The sequence below is a fragment of the Pollicipes pollicipes genome, unplaced genomic scaffold, assembly GCF_011947565.3.
Source record: "Pollicipes pollicipes isolate AB1234 unplaced genomic scaffold, Ppol_2.1 Scaffold_567;HRSCAF=640_pilon_pilon_pilon, whole genome shotgun sequence".
Taxonomy (NCBI): domain Eukaryota; kingdom Metazoa; phylum Arthropoda; class Thecostraca; order Pollicipedomorpha; family Pollicipedidae; genus Pollicipes; species Pollicipes pollicipes.
The window spans coordinates 110,775-123,754 of NW_023596733.1; the positions used below are offsets into that span (position 1 = coordinate 110,775).

At 51.0% G+C, this 12,980-nt stretch overlaps 1 protein-coding gene across 2 annotated transcripts; it reads left to right on the top strand.

Annotated features, from left to right (window-relative positions):
• Positions 1–672: 672 nt before the first annotated feature.
• RpS24 (ribosomal protein S24) lies at positions 673–5,312 on the top strand (the record flags this gene model as incomplete). Of its 2 annotated transcripts, none has more annotated exon segments than XM_037225504.1 (4): positions 673–854; positions 2,083–2,173; positions 2,669–2,785; positions 5,235–5,312. In XM_037225504.1, coding segments are annotated over 4 exon segments (393 nt in total), but the record flags the coding sequence as incomplete, so codon positions are not given.
• Between the last annotated feature and the right edge of the window lie 7,668 nt (positions 5,313–12,980).

The following is a 12,980-nucleotide window of genomic DNA, read 5'->3' on the forward strand; positions in this document are numbered from 1 at the left end:
TGTACCAGGGTATCAGGAGTGAGTTTTGTGTACCATTGTTAAACCATTGTTTAAGGTGAGCATATGATATATGGCTTTGGGTATATGTATGGTATATGTATGGTGTGTGTATGGGTATCATAGGTATGGGGCTTAATTTCATGGCATGCCATTTCCTACCCGGGCAAGGGCAAGGCGACACTTGTATGAGAGGTTGTGTCATCAAGCCCCAATGCCAGGGACATGAATGTGGTAAGCTTGCTTATGCCAAGCGATGGCTTTTTGTTGTAAGGACAGTGTGCAATGGCAGCAGCTAGAGTTTTGGGGAGAGTGGTGGAATAATAAAGACTAGATGTCTGGAAGGTCAAATTTTACCAGTTGTTTGCAGTGTTGAATTGCTGGTAGTTTTAGTGATTAATTGGAAGATAATAAGAACAGGGGGGAGGGCAATACCATCTCAATGGGATACCAAAGCTTCATCCATGCTTGTCATTTTACAAGTAGCTCTGCATGACAGACAATTAAGTTGAAGTGCAAATAGAGCACAGAATTGATTAAGCACAGGCTCTTATAAGCTGCTTGGTGTGCCAATTATAAAAACTGCAGGATGAAAGTGATTTGGCTGATGGGCAATGTATGCTACTTGTATCAATATAATTATATGCATTCATATTGACACCTTTTCCTTTTCAGAGTGAGGGAACAGCAACTATCCGCACCAGGAAGTTTATGACAAATCGCCTGCTATGCAGGAAACAGATGGTGGTTGATGTGCTGCATCCAGGCAAGCCTGGTCTCAGCAAGAACCAGATTCGTGAGAAGCTGGCGAAGATGTACAAGGTTACGCCAGATGTGGTCTTTGTTTTTGGTTACAAGTGAGTTTTTGCCATGCTGCTAGTATGGTTATTGGATCAGTTTGTGATTGTCATTGTTCTTTCTGAATGGGATCATCTGACCTGTTAACTGTTATTGGAATTGGTTAAGTTTTACATCTTGTGTATGCTGAAATATGAGAAACCAAAAGTATAGGGTTTGATTCCCTATGGTCCTGACCCTTTATGGCAGGGTGACAGGCAAGTAATGCTGTTGCCTGAGCAGGTGTCATGAGTGTGTCATCATGCCCAGGTGACTGATAGTTACATGTAAGCAGAGAACATTATTTGTGCACAGGCTGGTTCAACCATCCAAATATTAGATGAGATTATGTTGCATGTAAATATCTGTAAGCCATAGTACAGCCTGCTTTACCCAGTGGGGTTTGATTCCACTTGCAAAAGTCTACTGCACTATGGTTCCGATCAGGTCCAGGCTGCACCCTGCTCAGTTACATTTCAGCACATAGGCGCAGCAGTTACACATGCATGTCATCTATTACAAACAGGTGGAATGATCATATTGATGCCACAGCTGGTGTTGAGATTGATGCTGATGATCTGACCATGATTTTTCAGTGATATTAATATTTAGTCTTGTAAAACTTTATGTTGTATGATTATATATGATAAACAAATCTTGGCATTGGTGATTACTTTCACCAAATTCATCTTGGCATTTGTATGTTGAATACAATGTGGTGTCTGAACAATAATTTGTTGTGCACAAGCTGAAGAGAATTATGACTGGATTGTGAATTTCTTATCTGCATTTAGATAGTAAACTGTCATGCATTCAGGCAATAAGGGTGAATGCCCCACCCTCACTGTCTAGGTGGTCTTTCTGTTGGAGGGATCTATTTCAGCAGATTGCATGACAACATTCTTATGCACATGTGATAAATACCATGGTGGTCCAGGTGCATGACCAATGGAGGCAGTGAGGAAGCATATCGTGCAAGTTCCCAGAGTGTCTCCCTTGCATGTCTCCATCCCAGTAGTGTTGTTGGTGTTCCAATTAATCCACTTGTGGCTTTGGGGTGAGTGAAGTGAAGAAGAACTTTGGGGTGAGAACAAGGCTTTGGGGTGAGTTCTGGGAAGTTCTTTTGGGAAGTTTTGGCTGCTTCAGGCCCACACTTCTTGCTCATCACTGAGACAGTATGTGGGCAGGTGATGTCTGAAGGCAGGGTGAGCCTGGCCAAGAGGTTTCTGACACAGAGTTGCCTTTCAGGTGCCACTTTGGAGGAGGCAGGATGACTGGTTTTGCGCTGATTTACGACACCCTGGACTTTGCCAAGAAGTTTGAGCCCAGGCATAGGCTGGTAAGTCAACAAGACTATCATTGTGTAGATGTTAGTAGAGGTGCATTGGCATGGCTCCACTAATGGAGGGCAATTTGAAGCTCCTCCCACCCCCCACCCCCACCCAGTGTCATAGCACCGGTATAAGATATCAGGTTGCAACATGACCATTGTAGTCAAGATGTTTAAACACCAGTAAACAGTGACAATATATCAAGGTAGTGTAACATTCACCAGTCTGGAAAGACACTTGTGTGGGTGGCTTGGTATTGGGCATGGAAGCATGTGACTGAAGCGCAGGGAGACCACCCTGGTCCGCCACCCTGTGTGTCCATCATCAGCATCATGATGTCCTCACAAATCACCCTGTTCTGGCTTGCTGGTCAGGTCCATATCCCTGCTAGCTGTCAGCCACCAATGCTACTCAACTACCTGCCTGCTGACTGTCTGTCTGTTCACCTGTGTTTACATGTGTTGATGCTCGTGTGGTGACGCTGCGGACGCTCTGCGCCACAGGTGCGGCAAGGCTTCCTGGCCAAGCCGCCCGGCGGCCGGAAACTGCGCAAGGAGCGCAAGAACCGCATGAAGAAGGTGCGCGGCACGGCCAAGGCCAAGGTGACCTCCGGCAAGAAGGTAAGCTGACCGGGGTCGGCCCCGGGGCGGGGCGGGGAGCGGCGTGAACCGGCCGTCGAGCGGCCGAGGTCATCGCCGCAGGACGCGTGTCCGGGTGGTCGCCGGACGGTGGAGATGACAGCTGTTTGTGCCGACGGCGGGCACGCCCGCGGCCGAGCCGTATTGGGAGTGCTGGGTGCCGCCGTACACGATCGCGACTGGGTGGTTGTACAGGCGTGCGCGCTTTGTGTTAAATGTTGGCTCCTTTGTATGGGCTGATGAGTGTCCAACGACGCGTCGAAACGTGGCCGTTGGAGCGCCACAGGCCATGCTGTGGCTTTCGGATGTGTGGGGTGTGGGCCACGGCTCAGCTTGGAATGGGTGGGGCCGGCGGCGGGGAGGCGTGGGAGCCTCGAAACTGCTTTACCGAGGCTTTACGCTTGGCGGCCAGCTGGCTGCATCTGTGGGGTGAGCATACTACGGGCTGTGCCGCACGCTGCGGTAACGCCCGGCAGTGGAGTGGGAGTCACCTGAAGGGGGTGGGAGGTGCTGGGGGTGTCAGCGAGGCGGCCGCTGGGCGGCAATATGGCGCCGCAGCGGCCGGAAGCGTCTCTGGTCTGTGGGCAACAGCGGTCTAGCTTGGTTCTGCTGAGACTCATTCCGAGAGCCCACTGGTTGTGTTATTTTTGCCTGACTGTGGGAGGCAAGTATTGGAGGCAGACTGTGTAGTTAAAAATGCGCTCCGCTGAAAGGAGCTGTCGATTTAACTCTCGGAATCGAGCACATTTGGTATCAATTAACCCCCATCTATTGCCAGGGGATGAAAAGGGCGGGAACATGCAACCAGCTAGGCCAGTTATATTCCTGTTATATTTACTACAGCAACATGCGTTTAAGGACTCCTATCAAAATCAAATCGAGAGAAATTTTTGCTAAAACGTTGGGCTTCTTCGGCCCGACTCCCGGGTGGTTTCTATGAGCGTGTGTCGTGTGTGTGCTGCTGTTTCCCTTATGGGGCGTTGTCAAGTATGGGCTAGCCTCCCTGTGCCCATACTGTGCGGCGCTCTCATGCGTATACGTAGGACATCCGTGTGACGCTCGGCGTCCGTGGTCCCTGTCCCACGTCCCGCTCTCCGACTTCTCTTTGTTACATTGGTGCAACGGCCTACGTGACTTCCCATGCAGAACCAACCATAACTGCCACGTGACTTCCCATTCAGAGAAACAGCGCCTCGGGGCGGTTCGCAGGGGCAGGGTACGTGTGGACGCGAGCGGAATGTTTCTTGGGGGGGAGGTCACGTGATTCGGATAGCGAGCCATGGACGGTGACCGTCAGTCGTGGATCAACAGGTCTATGGTTTGGGAGGAACAGCACCGTTGCGGGTGTGACCGGGTGACCTGGCGCTGGCGCCTGTCGAAGTTGGCCGTATCCCCTCCCCCCGGGGGCACTCCCGCCCGTCAAGCGTCAGTCTCCCGGAGATGCTCTCGCCTGTCGCCTCCGGCCTCTCCCTCTCCGGGATCGCTTTGGATCTAGATCCCGTCTGGATCTGCTTTCCCGAAGTTCTCTATCCCCCGCCCCCGGAAGTGTGACCGGGCGCGCTCTCTTGCTCGCTCGCGGGTCACGCCAGCCGGTCTTGTTGCAGCGCTGAGCGGCGTGGCGCACTGCGTCCGTCCGGCGGAGCCCACTGTGCTCAGGTCTGGTCTGGTCTGGTCTGCCCTGCCTGTGGCGCATGGCGTCGATGCATGCCCCACGCGGCGCTCCTGTGTGTGTGTCGCCCTCCTGACCGGCTGTGTTGCCGGCCGTAGCACCGAGCCTCGCGGCCGTGTCGCGCCGTAGTAGCTTAGAGCCCCTACCCGCAGGCGTTGGAGGCAGCACTGGACCAGCAGCTGCGGTCGCAGAAGCTGCCCTTTTGAGTTGATAACCAGCGGCTTTTGATTAACTCGTAGCGTTATGATCCGTTTCTTTATAACCCCGTTTTGGCATCGGTATGCCGTTGACCGTGGCGGCACGCTGTGTGTGCAAAGTGCACGCTCCGTTTTCAGCGACGTGCCTCTTTTCTTTGCAGCGCTGATCTGTATGTTGGCCGACTCGGCCTTGCTTTGAGCTGCGCGACGGATGCCCGTCGAAGGCATTTAACCATGTTGCTTGCGATTGCTTTGGTTGTTCCCATGAATTGCGCTTGCTTGAATACGAATTTTTGCCTGCCATGCGCGTTTGTAATGAAATGTTTCTGTTCTTTATGTCACTGAAACTGTAGTCGTTTTAACGTCTGATAACTGGTTGTTCTGTATGATGTCGGTCTGACAGCGCTTTTCGTTGTCTGCCTTCACGTTGAGCTCGGCGGACGTCCCCGCGCCGTCCTTCACATTGAGGACGGCGTGTCCGTCCGCTGTCGGCGCCCCTTTGGCGGGCGCGTGCTGTGCTGGCGGAGCGGACACTCGTGCTGACACGTCCTCTATCTCGTTCCAGTGAGCTGGCCGGCCGTCCACCATCACTGCTCCCTCATCTGTGTCCCTGCGACTGTCAATAAATACCTGACCGTCGCCACGTGCTGTTTGTCATGGGGCTCTCCCGGCCAGAGCTGGGAAGGACGAAGGGTAATGCAGAAGGCGTCAGGGTAATGCCTGGTAGGACACGCGAGCATATTAATGCGAGACTATGGATGTGTATGGTGGCGATTGGTGCTCAGAGGAAGCAAGTTCCTGAATTCTGAACGTAGCATCCTGCGTTGTCAAACGGAGCGCGTCGCCGTCGTGGAACTGATGCCTCCGTTCCCCAGTGGTATCGGCCCGCAGGGGTCGGTACAAGCTCGGGTAGAGCGACTGTCTGCTCGCCGTCTGCCGGGTGGTACATCGAGTCCAACTCTAGCTCCCAGCCGAGGGCTGCGACGTGCTCCACGTCGACCTCCGTGTGACATCGCAATGATAATTGGAATGCTTAGTGGAGCATTACCCATGTAGGACTGCTAAGCGTTGCTCAAATGTCTCATCTCAAGCCAGATATTACTTAAGACTGCACGCAAGCGGCCTAGAAATTAAAGGAACTAGAAGCAGCGTGAAATTAAAAAAAATATGTTGCGACTCTACTGCCTTAACGGTGGCCCGAGGTTCGGCAGCAGCTGCACCCGCCCTCGCACGTCATCGTTGATGGCGAGTCCCACAACGCGACGGCGTGCGACGGTGGCGACCAGCGCCGCCTATATCGTCTGGCTTGCAGGACGACACCGCGGCTATCGCCTTGAACAAATTTGCGCGAATTGGAACGGCCGGATTTATGCGTGAGACGGGGACTTGCTGGACCTGTACGTGTTGGGGAGTCAGGGAGGGGGGTCTCCACCTGCTGTCAGGGGAACGACACATTCCTCGACATGTGCTCAGTGAACTAAATATTCACACAGCCAGTTTCCTCGCAACGAGCAACGAAGCATCGACATGGTTCACTCCCATAACCAATTTAGTATACTGGGTCTTATAGCGTATACAGCTTAACACATCAATGCGCAGTGCGGAGGAGTCAGTTGCGGAACTTGTGGTCCGCAGTTAATGCCTGCGACGAGACCTACTAGGGATGGGTTGTCCCCGGCCACATGCTCATCAATTCGGTCTGGGCCGTGGAAAGTTTTCCACCCTACTAAAACAGAGGAAAAAGCTTGTCCATATCACTAGCAATTCTCTTCTAGCGGATTTAATATGCTCGGCTGCCAGGCAGGAGGTAAGGATTGAGCTGAGCTTGTAATGGAGGAAAAAATCGGAATTTAGCGCTAGTCCGAAGGGCCTTGCGGCGACAACACCACCTATATCTTTGTGGGTGAATCTCCAGCGCCACCTGCAGGCGTGTGGATAAGCGAGGGCCAGTTCGGAGCTCTGATGAGAATTACGCGCGATCATCAGGCCATGCCAAGACCAAACTCATTTGGGTTGCACCAGCGAACCAACAAAAGGCCAGGCGTGAGGTGTAAAACATTTTCCATTTTCGCCGCGCTGGGACAATTTTTTTGCAGCTTACCCAGCGCTTTGGACGCATTTTTAGCCTTTCAAACCACCTTGACTGCCTGGAAAAGAAGACGGGATGCAAAGTCGGAACAAAGAGAAGCAGTTTTAGTAATGCACTGTATTTCATTGCATTTTATCACCAATCCGTTGTGTCCATATCTTTCGGTGCCGTCAATGCAATGAAAAATATCGCAACGCCATAGACATGGATGAAGATAAAAGGCATAGCGAGATAAGGGCGCATAAAAGCAGGCTGGGAATGGACTGAGTAAAGGAGGGCTAAGGATTGGGATATGCGATTGGGAGCGCGTCAGCCACGCACGCTAAGCTAACATGGTCCACAGGATTCACAAGAATGTGGGTTGCAGGATTAGGAAACTCAACTAAAAACATGGCGAATATGATTGATCGCGTGAGATTTCTTCGTTGCAATTCCGTCGTTGACCCACAGCTTCGTTGCCTTCGTCTCGTTCCCTTTCACACTTCTACACTTTCGCAAGATTCCCAAGGATGTGGGTTGCAGAATTAGGAAACCCAATCAAGACGAATATAAGTGATCGCGTGAGATTCCTTCGTTGCAATTCCGTCTTTGAGCCACAGCTTCGTTGCCTTCGTCCCGTTCCCTTTGACTCATTATCTTTACGTTAAAAAATGTGTTGACATTTTATTCCGATTCAAGTTTTCACCAACACTCCGAATTACAAGTTCTTCCTCACGGACGGTACGTGCATTGCAAATTTAAATGCTTTCTGGGCAGTCATAATACGCAAACCGACTCCGAACAAATGAGATGAATCTTGCGCAGACGTCACTAAAGCAAAAAAAAAAAAAAGAAACGTGGAGACAGAACTATACATCATGCATTTACGATGAGTTGGACATTCTAATATCTGCCTTCAGAAGGTACCAAAGTCTTGCGACTCGATGTGAGGTGTGCTTGCAGTTCCAACATCTTCTGTTTTAAAACAATAAAAAAGAGCCACAGCAAAAACCACCTGTCAGCCGACGTGCACGCATGTCACATAATTTTCATTTCTGTGCTCTACGAATGCCACTTGGTCAATGCTAGTTGATGCCATCATAGAAACGGAATGTAAAAACGAAATCATAGAAACGCAATCTAAAAATAAACAAGTAAAATAGCGGCATGTGAAAAGTATACCAACTTTTCACTTCTGGGATTTCTCCACCCGGATAATTGCGATACCAACACTTCTGTGTAATGAGGCACGTTTGCTGGTAGTGGTGCATGGTAGTTGCAGACACATTAAAGACAAGGCATGTCGAAGCCACCAACCGGCCCAATGGTGGCGTGAAAAAATTGTAAAATGCCCGTTTATGAGACATTGTCTGCATAATTATGAAGACCACATTTCGCTTCAAAGCACACGTTTGCTGCTAGCTGGTATACGTGTAGTCATTTTGGCGGCAGTAGTTCTGTTCTTAGCCCGTCAAGCCGAATTTGAGGCTAATGGCTTCCAATTATCTGTTCGCGAAGCGGAAGCCGAAATTAGCAGTTTCGGGCTCAGGAAAAAAGCCAAAACCCAACCAACCAGCTTAAAACAGCAAAGCCGAAGCCAAAGCCGAGCCTACACTCCAAAGCAAATCACTCCTGAACAGCAAAACATTTATTTCCATAGCAAATACACATGATGGGAACACATTTGCAGACAGGTGCAAAGACGAGTTCGATTAACACGGGACACTTATCCGCGTGTGAAATTTAAACGTAAAAGTCGTCTAACCGTAGCCGCGGACATGGCTCAGCTTTTGAACTGAGTGCCGCTGGTCTGGCTTGGGCCCCGCGGGTCCATGTGGGCCTACTCTGATTGGGGCCAACACGCCCATGTGGGCCCGCCACGACTGCAGCCTCCGCAAGCCTACGTGAGCCTGCTCTGGCTGGACCCCGCGGCCCCATGTCGGTCTCATGTATCTCAAAATCGACCTGGGGTTAGAAGGCAAGCCGTTTTGAAAGCCATAAGCCACCGTACAGCCATCGTCACCGCCCAGACCGGCTACGTGTAGAAGCATGTTGAGTTTATCGTGTAGGGGAAGGGAATCGAAATCGCGTTGATAGCGTTTCTGAAAGGATTTTAAAATTACGTTGGCAAGTGGCACAATAGAGCAGAGAGAGTAAGGTTAATTGAATGCAGTGTTCATAGAGAAAGCCACACAAACCCAATTGGCCATCATTTGTTAACATTTTATACATAGCAACTTTCAAGGAGAACGTGCCTAACCGAAGTGTGGCGTGGATGGTGTTACCCAGTTTTTGCCTAAGTGATGGAGCTTTTATCCCCAGCCTCTTGTACTGAGTGTGTTTGTATTTTGGCAGCGGAATTACTGCACGGAGGTGTAGATTGTTGTCAGAGACAGTTGATTTCGAACTCAAGCTGTGGCATGTGTGAGGGCATGTGGAAATAAGGTGGGACAGTTCAATGGTTGTGATTGGGCGCTTGCGTTGCGCAAGCTTATGCCTTTGTCATGTTGTGCGGCGAGGGCGATATATGTAATGTAATTGGAGTGGTGTGAGCGCGTGTCTCTTATCTTGAAAAACAGTGCTAAGGTATGTATGTGTATGTGGCGTCTTGTGTCGAGCGAGTCTCGCCGACTGGAAAACCCAGACGTAACGTCTAGGTTTCCCAGACGGTGTTCCAAGATGTGCATCTGCCACGAGCCTCGCAGCTCTATTTTTAAGCCTGAAGTTTGAGTGAGTCAGTGACCGTGGTGCATCGTCGCACACTGTGTCGCAGTTGTCTAAGTGTAGTTGGGCGCATGTGGTGTAAATCTGGACTGGAAGAAACCTCATATGATGTGCTATGGCATGGATATGGCTGATGGCTCCATTTACATTTTTTATCACTTTATTGACGTTGTCGTAGCAATGTACGTCATCAGAAAATGTTATCCCCAAATGTTTGTCGATGTCTCTAAGTGAGAAGCTTAGGGAAGTTTGGTTAAGCAATGTTCTTGAATATTCGCTGCTTTGTTCTGTCTGCATTTTTGTGGAAGCCCACTCCTTACCATAGTCGAAAATTTGATTTCTACCGCGGTCTTATTGCAATGACGTTCATATTGGTTGTCTGGGACGTGAGCATGGAGAAGTACAATCAGCAAAGAAATGAAGAGCATGCGTCGTCTTACGTAACGTCTTACGTAACGTCGTCTTACTCTCGCGATGCACGAGGAAAAGGAGTGAGCCCAGCACAGATTCTTGCGAGCATTTTGCATTGCTGGATTTTGATGTCCACAAATCTTCCCCCCCCCCTTTATCCTGGTGCGCTCTGTTGCTGAGATACGATTTGAGCTGACGGAGGAGCATGCCAGACGTGGCGAAATCGTGTTTACCAAAATATAAACAGTCCCTCTTGCCAGATTTCGTCAAAGCATTTTGGTATGTCAAAGTAGATGGCTGTGAAGTCTCGCCCTGAGCACAGTGCCTGATTCAAGCTGTCTGTGTGTGAGGTACATGAGTTGCCTGTGTGTACTTTGGTGGGATTGATATCCTCTCGGTGGTTCAGTGTGCAAGCTGTTGGTGATGAAGTGAAGATACGTATGTTTGAATAATGCCCTTTCAATACTTCGGATAGCTATGGCCGGTGATTTGTCGGTGAGGGGGTTTTCCACTGCTTTTTAATAGTGGGCGAACATTTTCTAATTTCCACGAAGAGTGAACAGACGCAATAAAAGGTGGTCATCTTCAGAGCTCCTAAGAACACCGACGGGTTTTGGACTCTCAGCTGTGTGTGTGCCACACCTTTGAGGAATTGTCTGATGTATTTGGGTCACGAGACGGACAGTTATACGCATGTTCCTGAAAGTAACGTCCCATCTGCAGTGAACAATTTCAATGCCAAAGCCGGAGCAAGCGGTTCAAGATCGTATGAGCCTGAATTCAACAGTTCAAAATCGCATAAACACGAAGCTGGGCCCATCATTTAAAGAGGCGTTCAAAGCCGTAACCAAAGACAGCTGGTAAAAATGACACATACGTTTCGTCTATGGTCATTTTCTACATCTGCATTCTGCATCCGTTTTCCTTTTTAAATTGTTATCCATTTTGATTCCTTGCCTCTTGCCCTCCTCTATTAACCCTTTGATTGTCTGAAAATCAAATTTGCGTTAGCTGGCTATTGTCTTCTAGCAATTTAGGTGTATTCTGCTTGACTTATTCCGTTCCAGACATTTGGCCGGTTACCTTTGGAATTTTTGTCTCTCACTTTCTGTCCCGAGGTCGTCCGTCCACCTTCGCGTTTTTCCAGGCACAAAAATGTGATTTCCTCTAAAATATATACAACTTGGCGTGTGTACCCCACGGAGGCCGGCAGTGGGTGCGTCGTTGAAGCGGCGCCGTTGGCGGTCTGAGCTCCAGCCGCGCGGTCCTGGTGTCGGACCGCGCTCAGCCCACCCGGCGGGGGCCGGCCGCCGTCCCGCCGGCCCGCCGCCCCTCCGGCCCGCCGGCCCGCCGGCCCGCCGGCCCGCCGCCGCCACCTCCCGAGCAGCCACCGGCCAGCACGGCCGACAGTCACCGGGTCGTCGGAGCCGCCGGCCGTCGGCGGCCGCTTCTCAGGGAGTGTCGACAGGGGGTCGGGGGGGGGGGGGGGGTCGGTCGGCCGCGCTGTCTGCGGCGGCCCGGGCCCACAGCCGGGCTCCGAGGCGGATTTACCGCGGCGGCGTCTGGGGCTGCGCTCTTGGCCGGGTCAAGCGCCTCCGGGGATCAATACCGCCGAAATCCGGGGTCGCCCGGACCACGGGCGCGGCCAGGTGACCTAGCACCGCCGCCGCGCCCTGGGTCACGTGGGTGCGGGGTCAAGGGGTCACGGCTGTGCACGAACCTCGCTGTGCCCACGGAGCAGTGAGGTTCGGGTCGGCGGGTCGGCACCCCCCAGACAGGTGCCTGGTGTCGCCCCTGGCAGGCCCGGGCCGCCGTCTGGCCCGGGCCACTCGCCCGGACCGCCACCGACGTGGCCGCGGCTACCCCTCCCCCGCTCCTCCCGACTAGGGGCAGGGGTAGACTTAACCCTGGTAGGCCGAAGAGGTTGAGGTAACAGGAACATATCCCCCCAAGACTGTGGCGAAAGTTTTGCCTTTTCCTTTTTGGGGTTGATTTTCGGGTTACTGGCGCAATAATGGGTGGTTCTAGACACATCCAACGATAGTTCCACCTCTACATGTGACCACTGACGCACCAGACTGCATGTGGTTGGTGGCCTGAGAATCCTCCAGCCTGGGACCGGGACACGTTGCGTTTCATGCAACCTGTCCTTCCCGTCCTTCGAGAAGGGCTTGTCCTTCTGCTTTAGCTCCGTTGGTAGAGCACTGAACTCGCAATCAGAAGACGCATGACTTTGCTTTCTCTGCGAGTAATATTTGCAAGGACTCACAGCATCAATGGCTCATGTCATCAGTTATCCAGGAAGTGTTCGTGCCCGCCGGTGTGTTGCTTTCTATCGAAAGCGAGACGACGAAGGTTAGTTATTCTGGCACCGTAGGATCTGCCGTGGCTGGTGTTGCAGGGCAACTGCGAAGCGTTGGCGTGTTGCGTTGATTCCTAGTGATGGAATATCGCAGTCTAACCTCACAAATATATCGCATTGCAAACCCCTTTCATCATACCGTTTCAATATTTCCACGGCTTGCAGTTTTCAGCTTCGGCCTGATTGCAGTGGTGCTCTGGCAGTGCGGCACAGTTTGTCCTCTGTGGGACTCGAGCCAGGTGTCGGCTGACCACAGCCACTGGATCTGATTTCACTGTCCACAACGGCATCAAAGCGAACAGATGGGACCAAAATGGACACTGAGTGTTTTTTTAATGCGCACTTCTTCAAAAGGCGCTGTAATGCTTTTGAACATTTCGATATTAATTTGATAATGTGAATCTGTGACGAATTCAAATACACAGACGATTGCTCGAGTATCCATAAGCTACAGCTAAGTTCTGATTTGTAACTTCGTCTTAAGAACTGCTCGACACCATGACCTGTTGATTAGTTAGCTGTCAATATTGCATGGTATGACAATTGCAACATACGCAATAGATATATGCTCAGTGGTTCACAGCTCTGTGACAACTGTGGCCAAAATATTGCAGAATATGTTTTTGATGCACAGAACTAGATATTGTAATCATCTTCTGGGCCCGCCTTATACTGGCTTATGGTACAATGTCATGAGTTTGAGATCACTTTCTGACCAAAAAACAAAACAAAACAATCCCGGCTTC